This window comes from Buteo buteo, chromosome 5 (genome assembly GCF_964188355.1).
Source record: "Buteo buteo chromosome 5, bButBut1.hap1.1, whole genome shotgun sequence".
Lineage (NCBI taxonomy): Eukaryota > Metazoa > Chordata > Aves > Accipitriformes > Accipitridae > Buteo > Buteo buteo.
This window is the reverse complement of record NC_134175.1, coordinates 2,617,875-2,633,515: the sequence shown is the minus strand read 5'-3', so window position 1 is coordinate 2,633,515 and position 15,641 is coordinate 2,617,875. Positions and strand designations below refer to the sequence as shown.

Here is a 15,641-nt window from a genome sequence, read left to right as displayed (position 1 = left end):
TCACAGTTACTGTTTATTATTTTTTTAATACAAATGCTATAGAAACTATACAAATAGTATAGAAAGTTATGAATATGAGTTCATCGCTTGCTTAAAATAATCTTAAACCCTAATTATTTCGGAGACCATTGTTTTTGTCAAAGGACCACATAAGACAAGTGGAGTCTAATCTACAAAAGTACTATGCATATAGACATAGGGAGTATTGAAAGTGTAGGACTGTTGGAAACAGAAGTGAAACTCACTAAAAGTCTATGGTGTAAGCTCTTTTGAGCAGTACCCGTGCAAGTCATGCTGAAAGCTTACAATTGCCTTTCTGCTCTGTATTGGTAGAAGATGGTAGGCTGCTGAAATGTCCTTCTGCGGTGGCACGGGAGTTGTGATATTGAGAACCTGCTGCCTTAACATCTCTTGTTGCTAGCTTTTGCACTCCTTTTTTCTGACATAGCTAATTAAAAAATTGAAGAAACTTGAAATGAAAATGCTTTACATAAACCCGAGTCTGACAATTTAAGCTGTCTAGAAACTAAAACATGAAGTGTCTTTTCCTGAAAAAGAGAATAGGGCAATGTTAAGTCACAGGCACTTCAGTGAATACCAGTCTTGTGGAGGACTTTCTTTACCTGATTCTACCAGACTGAAGGTGCCTGAAGTGTCTGATTCAAAAAACAGCCTGTCTTGTCCGTTGGACTGTGAAAGAGTTCTTAAGGACAAACCAAACAAAGCCCCCAAACCTATCTTTTAGTGTTGGATTTTCTTCTCACATAAATTTAATTCAGGAATAGTTCTAGGAATACCAGTGGAGTTTTGTTAGAAAAAAATAGTCATTAAGTTAAAGCAGTTGATTTTAACTTGGTAAAAGATTTGGATTCTGATAAAGATCTGCAGGGTGGCCTTAAGCCGGTTGTATATCCTCTCTGTTCCTCAGTTCCACATCTGTAAAATGACAGTATGAATTTGTTTCTTTTTTGCTACATGCTTGTAAGAAAAATCTCATTATGCTAATGAGGTGTGCATACGCTTTAATCACAGGTTCATTCAGAAAGCCCATAAATAAAATAAATATGAGATCAACCCATGAGCATTTGTGAGAAAGGAGTAGAAATTCCAGATTTTTAGGACAGCACGTTCTGAATTACTGAAGTGATGATGCAAGCACTTATCTCCATAGAGTGCCTAATGCTCTGTGTGTTATTTATAGGAGACACAGGCCTTTAAAATAAATTGCAGGTTCATATGTCAGACCAGCAGAGAGAGGATCACTTTACAACAAGGGGTAGATACCATAAATTTCAAGCAGACCATGAGGCTCATTCCCCGCCATGATTTTGGGTCTTAAACTGTTGTAAAGTATGTACCAAAGAACATGAGAAAAGAGACTAGCATCAGAAGCCTTAGTGGTAACCCAACTAGCAGATAATAAGGTCTTGCAGTATTTCTAGCAAAGCTGCACTTAAGCATATCAATATTATTTGCAAAGTATGTATACCATGATGATGAGAAATTATCTCAAAGATGGAAGAGATTACAGAAGAGATATGTGAATTCCCTGTAGTCTGTGAGAGGCTATTGAGGAAGGGAATGTTTGGCCTTAAGGTTGCACATGAGTTTCAGGTGAAATGGAAATGAGGCAGTATTAATCGTACCATCACGCAAGTTGATACATGCTAGTCATAGAGCCCAGCTCTGTTGCCCTTTTACTCACCACAGCAGCTGCCGTAGATCAAATCAGTATTCCCACAGCTTCTCTGCATGATAGAGTGTGTGTGGGAGGGCAAGGGAGGGGACTTAACCCACTTTGTTTTGGTGAAGCTCAAAGCTGAGGTTTTGCTAATCAGTAACTCCTGTAGTGCAAGGTTGGCACGCTCATTTCCTTTGATACTGATTGCTTTGGGATACGCTAGATGGCTATAAGCCCTGAGCTGGGGGAGATGCTTTGCTTAAGTCTTAGGTTTAACTTTGTCTTAAATGTGTTGATTTTTCTTCTCTTGAATGGGGATAGTGACTATCTTGTAATAGCCTGTGTAAGAACCATGCTGAGGGTGCATAGCAACAGTTCAGTTGCTCTTTTTACAGGGACAAGACTTTGGCTTGGTATTCTTATCCCTTCTGCTGTTGGATGTGTATGCCATGCCTTGTTTGCTTATTGCTGGATATGCTGAGAAATGAAAGATTCTGTGTTAATATAAATGACAAAAAGTCTGTGCAGCCCTGAGTCACCTAACAGGACTATTCTGTAAGCTCCTTTGGGAATTCCAAGAGTTCCAGCTTGTATTCCCTTCTCCAACCTTTCCCAGTAAATAATTTTTTTTTATTGGCAGTAGCAAGCATGGGGGTTTTTGTGGGGTTGGGTTTTTTTTGGTTTTTTGTTGTTTTTTTTTTTTAAATTAGGTGTTTGGCAGCGTCCACCGGGGCATGTAGGTGCAGAGTGTGTGGGTGGGAGGGGCAGCCCTGAGCAACATACCAGGCAACTTGGGACAAAAAAATTCTAAAAGATGGAGAGCTCTTTCATGTGCTTTTAACAACCCCTCACCTCCTAAATTTCCTAGGATGCCTGATGATTTCTTGCCATTTAAATGTGAATTTTAGGTGTGAGAGCAAGCCATGTTTTAATCAGGTCATGTGTTCGTTACATATATTAATCATGGATGTATGCCTATTAGTCAAACTCTGTGACGATTCAAGCCAGTTCTTAAGTTCACTGGAGTCAGACAGCTTTTGTTCTGAATAGCGTGCTGAATTGTGTTAGTGTGATCGTTGCTGTGCTGGCCAGCACTAGGGACTTCTGGAGCAAAAGGCATCAGTTGCTGTAACCGGAGCGTAAAGGCCAAATCTTATCCTAGATGATTATCTTCTGAGAATCAGGGATAGAGAGGAATAGAAGATGTATATTGATCAAGAGGTTCTGTACTTTGGGAAGAAGTAAAAGATATAGAAGGAGATAGGCTATGGAGCTGAGCTGGACAGGAACCGAGAATTGTGAATGGGGTTAAGAAAATAACGATGACTTCTGAATCCATGGGATTCTCTTCTTAGTGGTGGCAGAAGCTGCTAACATAATCATAACGTAATCAGTTGACTTAACAAAACCCATAAAATATAGCATAGCTAGCTTCCTTCACTGAAAAGATCAGATATTAAACCAGTATGTTTGGCACAGAAAGGAGAGGCAAGACCCTGGAGAGGAGCGGCATCCTACAGAGAGGTTGCTTTATCATCTATGCCCAGGTCATGGATGCTAAAAGGGAAGAAGATAAGATCTCTTCTGTTTTATGTATGCCTGCTTTGTGCATATGCCTCAGAGTATGTTTCCAGCATTCCCAAATTCTGTCACTGTGATTTTTTTCTTCAGTTTATTCCTTGGTCTTGAGTTTCTCTCAAGCTGTAGAAGATTGTATGTGGCACAGTCAAGCTGGCTCTACCTTCCAGGAGGTAGAGGTCAGCCCTGTAGCTTCTTAGCCTTTGTTGTTCAAAATACCCAACTTGGGTATTTTCACTGAAACCACACAGCATAGCTGGATTGGGAATAACCTACGAAAGGAGAGCTCTGCTTTTCTGTCCTCACTCTGGTCTTGCTTTCTCAGTCTTCCCATGATTTGGACCCTACATGTCTTTCAAGCTACTGGGCAACTGAAGGTAGAGATGCTGCATGATTGCAGTCTTGCTCTATGCATTGGATTATCCTTTTAAACCACAACACCTTCAAAATTTGGCTCAAAGGAGTGAATGGCAGAGCCTATATTTTTTTTTGACTCTCACCGTCTTGTAGCACTGTTACCTTAGACATACAGTTACAAATCACATCTTTCAAGTCATATCTTTAAGGAATCACTAAGAAATTTGGTTGCATATTCTAATGGGAAATAAAGACCATTGTTTGGGTGCTTAATGTTAAGAGCTTAGGTCTGATCTTTATTGCCATAAAGCCAAAGTTATGATCTTGAAAAAATAATAAAAAAGGAAATATTTTTCAGGCATGTTTAGGTGGCAAAAAAAAGTTTTAAGGCTCCCTGAAAAAAAAACCCAAAAGACTGCATTTCTTGCATTGTTCAGAAACTCACTGCAATACCACTGAGACAGCATATGGACCTTAGAAGGTGGTGGTAGTTATTACAAACACTCAGTACCTGTCTAACGTCCACAGGGATTCTGGAAGCTAGAATCATCCATGCTTTCTCCCAAGAAGAGAAAGGATTAAGTCCAGTAAATGATAAGGTGTCTGTTTCTTCAGCCAGTGGTGGAAAGGGCTGGAGGGTAGGACGGCAAGGTGAAGTGCACATTGTTCTGTGCCATCAGGCAAGTGAAAAAATTCCACTTACTTGTTTTTGCTGCTATTTGAATCAGGCTCAAGACAGTAAGTGAAATGTGCTGCTGTTCTGCTGTTTTATCTGTTAGTAACTTCTGAATGCTGAACGGCATTTATTATGAAGAGAAAATGATCACTAAACCCTGAGCTCATTAGCTTATTGATCCAAATAGTGACCACTAATTTTCCCTATAGCCAGAACACTGCAGTAAGATTCACAGAGGGTGCCTCGGGAACACTAGAAGAACCCAGATTCAGGTCTGGCTCTGCTTCCCATGTGCTTTTTTTGAGGGTGGAATTCCCCACTGGAATGACCTCACGCTTATCCTGTTATCCAAGGTTATCTTAAGAAATCTTCACCGACTGCCAGCTCATGTAACTTAGCAATTTCCAAAAAGTTTACCTCTACCTATATACCACCTCCCCACTTACAGTCTCATAATTACCAATTTTGTTTTTACTGCTCCCAGAATAGATCTTGCCACTACTTGGAGCACAGTAAAAGCTTAAAATAACCTTATAAATGAGCTATTAGTATGTAAATCAAACCTGTAACCAGTCTGTATAAAGTGTAGTATAGGGGGTAGATTTTCAAGGCTGTGCAGCATCTCAAAGCTCACCTAGAAAATGGTAGAACTTGATAGGTGGTAAACACCATAGATGGCCCAGCCACCTCACTGAGCTCTTTGGCCTGAAAGGCCTTGTGTAAATAGTTGATTTCTCCATTAATTAAAAAAAGAGAACATTTTTGTCAACATGAGTCCATTGCTGACCTTCTCAGACAGTCAGATTTTTCGTTTGGTTCATCTTAAATATGACTGATTCATGAAACTTTCTTTTTCTTGTGACTTTTTAGGTGTTCTAAAATTCACTTATTTCAGTACATATGTAAGAGAAACATGTACAAAAAATTGTGGTCGCTTTAAAAATAAGCATTTCAAAATTTGTTTTAGCCAAAAAGATAATAAGTTGGTAAGCATTTGTGAAATAATTGTCTGCAAGCGGAATCTCCGTGTTGATGAAAAATTGAAATATTTTATTGAAAAAGACATTCTGAATCTCATATATGTCTTTTTCAACAGAGAGTTAGAAACCTTATTCTGCAGGTTCTGGATAGTTTGGCATTCCCTGGTTTCATTGTAAGGGAAATGATCAATGAAAATGATGACCTGTAACAGATGAGTCTCTAAAGGAAAGGAGGGAAGGAAATATCCTGGTCATGCAGAAATTGTTTTACTTCAGTACCAGAATGTCACAATTAGAAATGGATATGTGCAGTACAAACATGGAGAACTTAGATGTTTGCTGCTATAAAGAATTTACAGTCTAATGTGAGCTACAGTAGGAATTTTGATGTGTCACATTTGCACCCACGCTTATTTTTCGCTTATTTTCCTTCTTCACAATCTTCACAATAGGCCCTTCCCAAACATTTTGTCAAATAGCTGCAATATGCAGCACAGTCCTTCATAATCCCCAGTTATTCCTGGCTAAGCAGGCCTCTAAAACCAGAGGGGACTGGGGTGAATTCGTTTAGAATATACTTTTCGTATGCCTATATAAACACATGCATAAACATGATACCCTCCACTTGGGGAACGCGTAAAAGGTGGGACATGATACTTGTGAGAGGCGCCAAGTTCTGCAAATGAAGGCGATGGGGAGGGAAACGAATTGCCTGTTAAATATGGAAAATGGAGTCTGCTTTTTGTTCTGGGCCTTTGGAATCTGTGGGTGGATTGGAACTGGCAGGCAGGGAGCAAACACCCACCCACCATAGGGCTGTGTGGTTCAGAAGTTTACAAGAGTGTTTGTGTTCCAGGAGCTGTTGGCCTTGAAGCCAATGGAGAGGGGGAGGAGAAGAGGGAGAGAGTGAGAAAAACACTGTGGTGTTAGGGCCCTTCCTCAGAGATATTTTTCCCCTCTCCCTTCTCCAGCTAGAGGGCTTTGGAACTGGAGCAAGACAAACAGTTACTGGGGGAAAGATTAATATGATTTTAAGACGTGTACTGCTTACAGTCCATCATCAGGGGAGGCAGAGACTTCAGAAGCCACTGCCACCTTAATCCCAAATGACAGCTCTTGTCGCTCCCCCTTCTCCTGCCCTGCTGCCGTTTAATTTGGCAGAGTCTGTGAGATACAAAGAAATGGAAGTTTTACTGTGTTGTTACTGCAGGAGCTGAAAATTGGTTTCTGTCCTGTCCTGAATTTAGGTTCAGAAGCTGCCACTCTTAATTGGTCACCATCTGGATATCGCAGATACAGAAACTGAGGCACAGAGAGACTAAACAACTTGCCCAAGGCAACAGGAAGTCTGTGGGAGAGCTGGGAATAGACCCCAGATGTCCTGAGTTTTCTGTCTTAACCACAAGACCATCCTTCCTGTCTTTTTGGTAGTCCCCTCTGCTTCAGGAATTCCATTTATGAATTCCACCCATAAACAATCTGTTGCACCATCCAGTGATTTACTCGCATAAAAGTGTCATTGGGAAGGGAAAATGGCACCTCTCTTAAAACAAACTGCAGTTACTACTGTCCTTTCTTTCTCAGGGGTAAAGGAGAGGGAGTGCAAAAAAACCAGCTTCAAGAGCTGAGAAGCTTCTCTGTTGCTATCCAAACTTCCTGCAAGCATTAGTTTTGTTCTTTAAAAGAATTGGGATCTCCATACATGGTGCTTGAGTGTATCTGGCCATTTATATTTTAGTGAGTTAAAAAAAGTAATGACTGAAATGGGACTAAATCCATCTAGGGAATTACGCTGCTGCTGTTCACCATTGTATCTGAGTACCTTTGATGATAGTTCGATTGCCGTATCTGTAATGTACTTCATTGTGTAGCCGGTACTTCTCCCTTGTCGTAGTCAGAACTTTTCTAAGACGAGGCTGAATGGTGGAAAGGGTTTTTTTTTCCAAGAAAGCACACCCTTTGGTTTGGAAATGATGGAATGGTTGGAATGTCATAGATGTCCATCATGTTATCAAAAGGTGCCACTGAAGAATATTATTGAAAATTCTTCTCAGTTAAAGCCTTTTAGATACACCTGTTACTCAGTGAAGAATATTCCTAGCCCTGCTTTCTCTTAATGTGGTAACCTCTTTAGCATCAGGAATCAACAAGGACTGTATGGCCTAGATTTGTTAGATCAGATCTTTAGACCTTGGTATTGCGGTAATGCCTAAAAATTCCGCTCGTGGATCAGTAAGTCCATGTGTGGTGCGTTGTATAGACAGAAACTGAAAGGGTACTTCCTGCCACCAGTGGCTTTCTGTAATGAAGCAGTTTGGTAAAGAGTCTCTAAGTGTCTTCTCCCAGCACATGAAGACATAACTGATGACTTGGATCAATGCGTTTGGTTCTTGCCTTCTCCAAACTCCCCTTTAAGGTTTGATGTCTAGGTTGGTTATGTGAGAGTGGGTTCCTCTGGAGAGATGCTGATTTAGTTGCATGGTCAAAGCTCTTTTGCAACTCTGTGACACCTCTTTCCTTTACTCTGACTGGGGTTTCAGGGTATAAAAATACAAATAAAATACGAGAGCTTGCTCTGTTCCCTGCCCCGTGACATTGATTCTGAGTAAATCACAACCTTTTTGTTTTCTGCATGCTCCTTGAAATAGTGTTTGGGTATTTGTCTGCTTGTTCCTCCTCTTTTGCCCTGATCTACCCGTTTTTTCTGCTCTTACACTGTAATGGTAAACTCTTTCAGAGGAGACGATCCGAACGCACAAGTTCTGCGCCACTCAGTGTAGCAGGATTCCGTACTATGCGTAGTGCTTTACGTCACTGTTGCATTAGGAATAATATTTTAACAACTGTATCGCTGTGAAACTGCTCTCTAGGCTTTTTTTGGCAGGCACAGTGGACGGAGTTCGGAGATAACAGACGTAACCTTTCAAGCTTGTTTCTTACGTTCGTACTCAGCGCCGGTTGAAATATTTTTTAGGATTCTAGCCCGTGGAAAAAAGGGAGAAGCCAATTTCTTTTTTTTTTTTTTTTTCCTTTGAAATGCGATACTAAGAGAGCCTAGAGAGCACCTCGTTCCCGATCCGAGTAATAAAACCCTAATGAACTTCGCAGCGGCCGCCGGCCCTCTGCCCGCAGCGCTCCCCGGCCGCGCGGGGCCGGCTCCTCGGCTCCGACCCGCCGCCGCCGCCGCGCCGCGCCTCGCTCGGTAGAGGGCGCTCGTCTCCGGGGCTGCCGCGCCGCGCGGTCCCCGCGCCCGCCGCCCTCGGCCACCCCCCCCCCCCTCCCCGCTCCGGTCGCCTGGCGTTGAGGTAGAGGTGGCGACTTGCCCGTCTTTGCGACAGACGTGTGTTTTTTCCCTTGCCTGCCTACTTCCAGGGAGGGCTGGGGCAGCTCCCCTGCCTGCCGCACGGCCGGGCTGCAGTCGCGCCTCACGCTCCTTCCACGTGTTTAAGCGCGCAGAGGCGTCGCATGTGAGCGGGGCGTGTGACATGCGTGTGGAGAGCAGGCAACGCGTGTGCAGGCAGCGCTGGGTACATTCGGTGCGCGGCTCGCCACGGCGGGCGTCCGAGGATGTGCTAGCGGGACGTGTGCCGTTTTCGGCCATCAGTCGTGTCCGTGGGCCTGCGATTTCTGCTCGTAGAGAGGGGCGTGTGCTCAAAGTTGAACTGTAAGCGGGTTTGGCGACGGACGTGTTTGGTTTTGGTGTTTTGTTGGGGTTTTTTTGATGGGGTGCTTGCACTTTGTGTGCGTGCGAGCGTGAGGCAGGCGCGTTTTCGCTTGTTCCCTTTCTACCGCTGTCCAGAAAGCAAGCGGCGAGAGGAAAAAAGCCCTCGCCCTACCGCCCCTCCTTCGCGGCGCGGCGGTCTGTGAACCCAGCAGTTTACCCTCCCTCCCCGGCGCTGCCGCCCGGGGCTGTGCTGCGCGCCTGCCTGTGCAGAAGCTCAGCGCAGAGCGGAGGGGGGAGGCGGCCGCTGTTCCTGGAAGAGCCCGGCCTGGGGAGTTGGTCACATTCTTGGCTGGGATTCAATGACTGAGGCAGACACCAACAAACAGAGCGGGGGGAGGAGGAGGAGGAGTGAGGGAGGCTGAGCCAGCCTGCATTAGCTCAGCTCTCAGGCACTCTCAGTCTCTGCTGGAAAGAGGAGCTGGGAGGATGTGCGCTCTGTTACCGCGGCTCCCCACGGCACGCCGAGAAGACCGAGAGAAATAAGGGAAGAAAGGGGAACCGAGAGACGAGGAGTCCTCCCAGATCAAGCTGAGGGACCACGAGGGTGAAGGGAGCCTGCTTATTGCCCGTCCGAAGCCCCCGCGCCGTTTTGGAAGTGCCAGAGATTTGGGCCTTTTCTTCTGCGTTGTTCCCTTCCACAGACCAAGCTTTCTTCCTCCTCCTGCTTTTTACTTTCCTCCCCCGCGCCTTCCTTTCGGTGGATATGGACAGAAGGGTGATTACTGCAGAGAAGCAGCAGCCGCCAGAACATATTTGAGCCCCTGGTGCTCGGAGCGTGGCACAGACTTTTTGTATTTCTGTGGGTGGCGTGTGTGTGTGTGAGTGAGTGAGTGTGTGTGTGTGTGTGTGGTGGAGGTGTGGGAGGCGGGATTGGTTTGCCTGGGGGGTTGGCTGAGGGGGTGAGTGCTCGGATGAAGACCTCTTTTTGCCGTGACTCTCTGCTCCATCGGGGCAGCTTGGAGACTTGGAGGTTTTGAAATTGTAACGAACCACCAGAAAAGACAGAAGAGAGAGACACGCATACAAAAGGATTTATTTCCTATTCGTTAGTGGATTGTTAAACCTGAGTGGGAAGGAAAAAAAAACAACAACAAGGGTGGGTTGTTCTATTTTGTCCATAATTTTTTTCTTAAAAAAAATCCCTTAAGTGGATTTGTACCAGAGTTGAAGATAACTGGGGATTTTTGTTGTTTGTTTTGGGAATAGAAACTAAAAAATGGAGACTGTAAGTAGAAGCAGCTTCCAGCCTCATCCAGGACTGCAGAAGACCTTGGAACAGTTTCATCTGAGCTCTATGAGCTCCCTGGGTGGCCCTGCTGCTTTCTCAGCACGATGGGCACAGGAGATGTACAAGAAAGACAATGGCAAAGACCCAGCAGAACCTGTACTGCATCTGCCCCCTATCCAGCCTCCGCCGGTAATGCCTGGTCCCTTCTTCATGCCCTCGGACAGATCCACAGAGAGGTGCGAGACCATCCTGGAAGGGGAAACCATCTCCTGCTTCGTGGTGGGTGGAGAAAAGCGGCTTTGCTTGCCCCAGATCCTGAACTCGGTGCTCAGGGACTTCTCCCTGCAGCAGATTAATTCGGTGTGTGATGAGCTACATATTTACTGCTCCAGGTGCACTGCTGACCAGCTGGAAATCCTCAAAGTCATGGGCATCCTGCCCTTTTCCGCTCCTTCCTGCGGGCTCATCACTAAAACTGATGCTGAGAGGCTTTGTAACGCCTTGCTTTATGGTGGCACCTATCCTCCCCACTGCAAGAAGGAATTCTCTAGCACAATTGAGCTGGAGCTTACAGAGAAGAGCTTCAAGGTGTATCATGAGTGCTTTGGGAAGTGTAAGGGACTCTTGGTGCCAGAGCTTTACAGTAACCCCAGCGCAGCCTGCATCCAGTGCTTGGACTGCAGGCTTATGTACCCACCTCACAAATTTGTGGTCCACTCTCACAAATCGCTGGAAAACAGGACTTGCCACTGGGGCTTTGACTCTGCAAACTGGAGATCCTATATCCTCCTCAGCCAGGATTACACTGGGAAAGAGGAGAAAGCTAGACTGGGCCAGCTCTTAGATGAAATAAAAGAAAAATTTGACTATAACAACAAATACAAGAGGAAAGCCCCCAGGGTAAGTGATGCCCTTAATTCTAAAGGGGGTGGGGGGAGAAGGAGAAAAGGGATTTTCTATAATTTCGGTAACATCTATTGACCTACTCAATTTGTTACCAGCTGCTTTTCCTTTGAGTCATTTAGCAGTCTAATCATGTTCTTAATTCTCACCACGTGTTAATGTAGACGAGCAATGTTCGAGATGGCACCTTTTTTTCTCTGGTTGTGTTCTGAACACGGTATAGAATCATAGAATGGTTTGGGTTGGAAGGGACCTTAAAGATCGTCTAGTTCCACCCCCCACCCCCCCAGCCGTGGGCAAGGACGCATTCCACTAGACCAGGTTGGAGTTCGTTTAAATTATATATGTGTGTTTGCATATCTTACTATACATGGAACCTGGTCTTTGAAACCCATCATGCTACCCCAGACTTCAGCGGGAAGTCTGTGATTTTGGGTCTTAAGAGCTTCAGTTAGGGCTCAAGGCAAGGCAGAAGCCAGAAAAAAGTAAGCTACTGATCGCTCCAGATGCAAATATATGCAATTTTCTGATCAACTGCATGCCGCCAGGGATGGAGGTGAGGGCAAAATTGTCTAAATGCTTGTATTGAAACAAAATGTGGCTGCTAAGAAAAAATCCTGACAGTAATGCAGGTTACTGGTGTTCAGATTAAGTGTGCGGAACATGAATGGAGATGCTTTGCTGCTCTTAGAGTATCCCTGTGGAGTCTGAGTCTCCCCACCAGACAGGCTTTTGTATATTGGATTATGTGTACATTCAGTAAACGAATCTGTCTAGGGCCAGCTGCAGCAGCTTCTTAAGGTATGCCATGCCGTGCTGAGCCAGACAGCTAAAGCACATTTTTTTTAGGTGTCCTTTGTTTTTCTTTCAGTCTGAGCTGCCTTTAGATCCCAGAATCCCTGGTGTGTGGGTGGGAGGCTGCCTTGGCATCTGGCACCAGTCCTGATCAATGGGCAGCAGTGCCACAAGGCCTTGAGGACTTGCTTACAGACACCAGGATGTCTGGCTAGCTGGCGATGGTGCAATTGGCTGTGGGATGAGCAATTTGCTTTCCGCTCCTTCCCCCCCCAATATAAGGTTAAAGGAAACTCTTGCCTATTGAGTTTTATGCTGCAGATTTGTTGGTTGGATTCTGCCTCATCTGTCAGAGATTTCTGAACTTTTCTTTGGTTTTGTGTGTCTGGAGTGGAAGGGCAATGACACAAGCCTCAAAAAGAGAAGCAACGTTTAAAGCCCACTGAGAATGTTCAGTAAAATTCTTAATTACCTTACCAAATACCTGTTTAAGGGGGCAGACACACACTCAGACTTAAATAGGGCTTTTATTTATAAAAAATGCAACAAAAATGCCCAAACAGAACCCGGGGGTTTTAAAATATCCTGCGCAAACAATGCAGTAATTCCTACAGCTAGCCTAAGAGGCCTAGTTAACTCTTTTGATTGGCCTCTCCTTTTTTTGATTGAGGAGTAGAGTCTCACTCGTTCAAGTTCCAGTTTCTCTTCTGGTCTTATGTGTAGCCCCTGTTTCAATTCTTGTCCTCACCCCTCCTTTTCCTCCCGCTTGAGTGTCAGAAACGCTGTGACAAAGCTAGGCTGTAATGAGCCACATTATCTCCGTGGTTGGAGGTGGATGTGTTTTTAATGGCTTGTCTATTCTCCGTCAGTCATGTGCTAAGATGGAATGGTGGGATAGATGTATATGAATGTCTGCGAGAGGAGAATACGGCTCTGAAAGTGGAGGCATTTTTCGTGTTAGGAAATGAATTTTCTAGGGCATGCTTTGTTTGGGAAGCAAAATCGAGAAATCTCCACATTCTTGTGCAGAAAGGTACTGTGTCCCTAGCTTGGCCACTTCCAGAGTTTGATTAAAATGTATTTTAGTAAAGGTGTGCTTTCCTTTTCATACAAGGCTTTTATGGCATTCTATTCAGTTGTGCGATTTATCCAACACCCCAGGTGAGGTTGCAGGTGGAGAACAAGAAACAACTACTAAATCTGGGGTTTGCCTGACTTTTGGTGACCTGCTAATAGGTCCTAGTTCAGAACATGGCAAGCACTCTTCCCCTGCCCTCCAAAATCTGCATGCAACACAGCACTTCTTGCAGAGTGAATTCAGGATACCTAATAGTGGACTCCAGAAATTATGTAAGGAAATTGTGGCCATCTATTTCTCAGAAATTTTGCCAAAAATCTGTCATCATAAAATGTTAAGTCTCCTGCCTAGGTTCATTTGGGAGGTGGCAAGGAGCTTGATGGGGAAGAGCAGAGTGGTGTGTGCTCAGACGATGGGGTAGAGAAAAAAAGAACGCTTTATCATACATCCTGTGCAGACCTGAGCTTAAGTTTCAAGGCTTTTGAGCTGTTTTCAGGGCTCTCCTATTAATGTGGTGCAGTCTTGAGACCCTGACAGTGCTGGCAGAGTTTTGTGCGCTTATCCTTCCTTTTTCTGAAGTCTTTTTCCATTGGGCTTAGCCAACGGATATCATATGCTAAGGTCATTTGTGTTGTAGCAGTGTGTGCAGATAATTATGGTGAGATTTAATCAGGCTCTAAGACTGGTAGGCTGTGGCCAGGGGCAAGTAACACTGGAGTAAAGTTTAGATGCCTAGTAAGGAAATGCAAGGATGGTCCCATGTCTCTGTCTGTGTGTTTGTGTTAATTACTGTCAGTCTGTGTGGGGTTTGTGTGTCTGTTGGGCTCTGTGTGTGTATGTCTGTCTCTGTGGATGAAAGGGTGAAGCATATGTGTCTTTGTGGTGGTCTTCCTTTTTGATGTAGATCTCTGCATTGCTTTGTTCTATTTTATACAGAGGTGTTTGTGTGTGTTGCATGCTGTAATCTGCTGTGTCAGATATTTGGTCTTCTGCTTTTAAGAGTGGGCTTTTTATCAGTTTCCCAATTTATTTATTTACGTGTGTGTGTACGTACACGTTGCTTTGTGTGTTGTGTTTTCCCTGGGGCTCTGTTAGTATGTTGGTAGCATGGAATATATATGACCATATTTATGGCTGTTTAAGAAGCGGTGAGTTTTTTGACCTTTTTGTGTGTCTTCATGAGGTTTATGTGATGAGGTATGTAGATTTCTGCCAGCACAGCTCTGCCTTTTAAGGGTCTGACTTAAATGGAGGAGCTGGGTTGGCACAAGCCCCTGTTGCAGATTCAGCATACTGGCAAAACTGCCTTTTTTCCCTGTCTCTTTTTTTCTCCCCCCCCCCTCCCTTTTTTCCTTGGTGTGGTTTTAAAGCATTGCTACAAGGCATAGCTTTACCTAGACACTTCATTCCCAACATATATTTCTATACGCATCAAGTATCCATTGTGCATATCTATCTGTCTGTATCAAGAGATGGATACATAGATGCAGATAAATTGTCCCTCAGTCAGCCTGGTTGGTTGAACAAAATGCATGTTGCCTGGTCTTGCACTTGCAGAAGAATCTTTTGTCTAGATGTCTATGAAGTCAGCAAAGGGTCTTAACCAAAAACGGGAGGGAGTTGTGACAGCTGGAGCCCCCACTAGAACAGGAACCATAGAGGCCTCAGCCACTTCCCTTACCCTCTTCTAACTTTTTTTTTTTTTAAATATTCTCCCTGTTCATCCTTGGATGAGTGACTGACCTCCCATAAGCTCCTTCACCTTCCTGCCACTTCCCACGGCTCTGTCTTTTCTTGAGCCATATGATAACTTCTCCATTTTCCTCTGTTTGTATCCTTCACTGGGTTTTCTACCTTCTCGCATGCTCGTGCACGGGTTTTTTTTCTGCTTTGTCTGCTCTCTGGTCTTTGAGAGTCTCCATGCACCAACCTGGCTTTTACTTGAGCTGGTATCCCGTTTCCCTACCTGTCTCTCTTTTCATCCACTGTTACTGACATGGAGCACAACCATTACATTCTGGGGTATTTCTAGAAATTTAAAATGTGAATAACCTGACAGGGTTGCAAAACAGGGTCCTAGAAATCCGTCATCAGTGCCAAAGCCTTTTTCTTGAGCTCAGCAGCTGGTGCATGTTACGTGTTCACTTGCTGGTATAGATAACGGCCTTGGTGTGTCTCTCACGCTCTCTTTCCCCGTCTGTGTGACAGACAGCTCTCTGCTTTTTTAACATCAGTATGCCTCCTCTATGATTGAATTAGTTCAAAAAGCAGGCCTGAAGGCTTTGTTGGTTGCTATTTCCAGTAAAGGAGGGTGGGTTCGACTCTTGTATCTTTTGAACCCTTTTTTTCTTTTTTAAATATTGAACCGAGCAACGTTTGACAGTGCTTTCATATTTCCTACCTGTGTGCCAGACATCTGTACTTTTAGCAAAACTGTATGTGATCAGACATTAAGAGAATAAGAGAGCTTTCCTTGCACACGTGTGAACACACCCACACATGCTAGCACTGCAGTGTTCCCACGGTTCAAGTCCCAGCAGCACTTCTATGAAGTAGCTGGAAGCTAGAAGCAGCATTCTGGGTACTGACACACAAATGAGCACATAAGGCCTCCCACTTTATTTCACAATGCCTACCAACC

The 15,641-nt window shown here is 44.4% G+C and overlaps 1 protein-coding gene across 2 annotated transcripts in view; it reads left to right on the top strand.

Annotated features, from left to right (window-relative positions):
- The window catches only part of SKI (SKI proto-oncogene), a 152,756-nt gene that overhangs the window by 22,562 nt on the left and 114,553 nt on the right, over positions 1-15,641 (top strand). The window contains exons 1-2 of one of the 2 annotated variants that reach the window (XM_075027170.1): positions 9,228-10,092; positions 10,203-11,124. In XM_075027170.1, the coding sequence (XP_074883271.1) occupies positions 10,213-11,124 (912 nt within the window). In that variant the 5' untranslated portion in view covers positions 9,228-10,092; positions 10,203-10,212. Of the gene's footprint in view, positions 1-9,227; positions 10,093-10,202; positions 11,125-15,641 lie in introns of those variants that run through there. The other variant, XM_075027169.1, reaches the window with a different exon arrangement.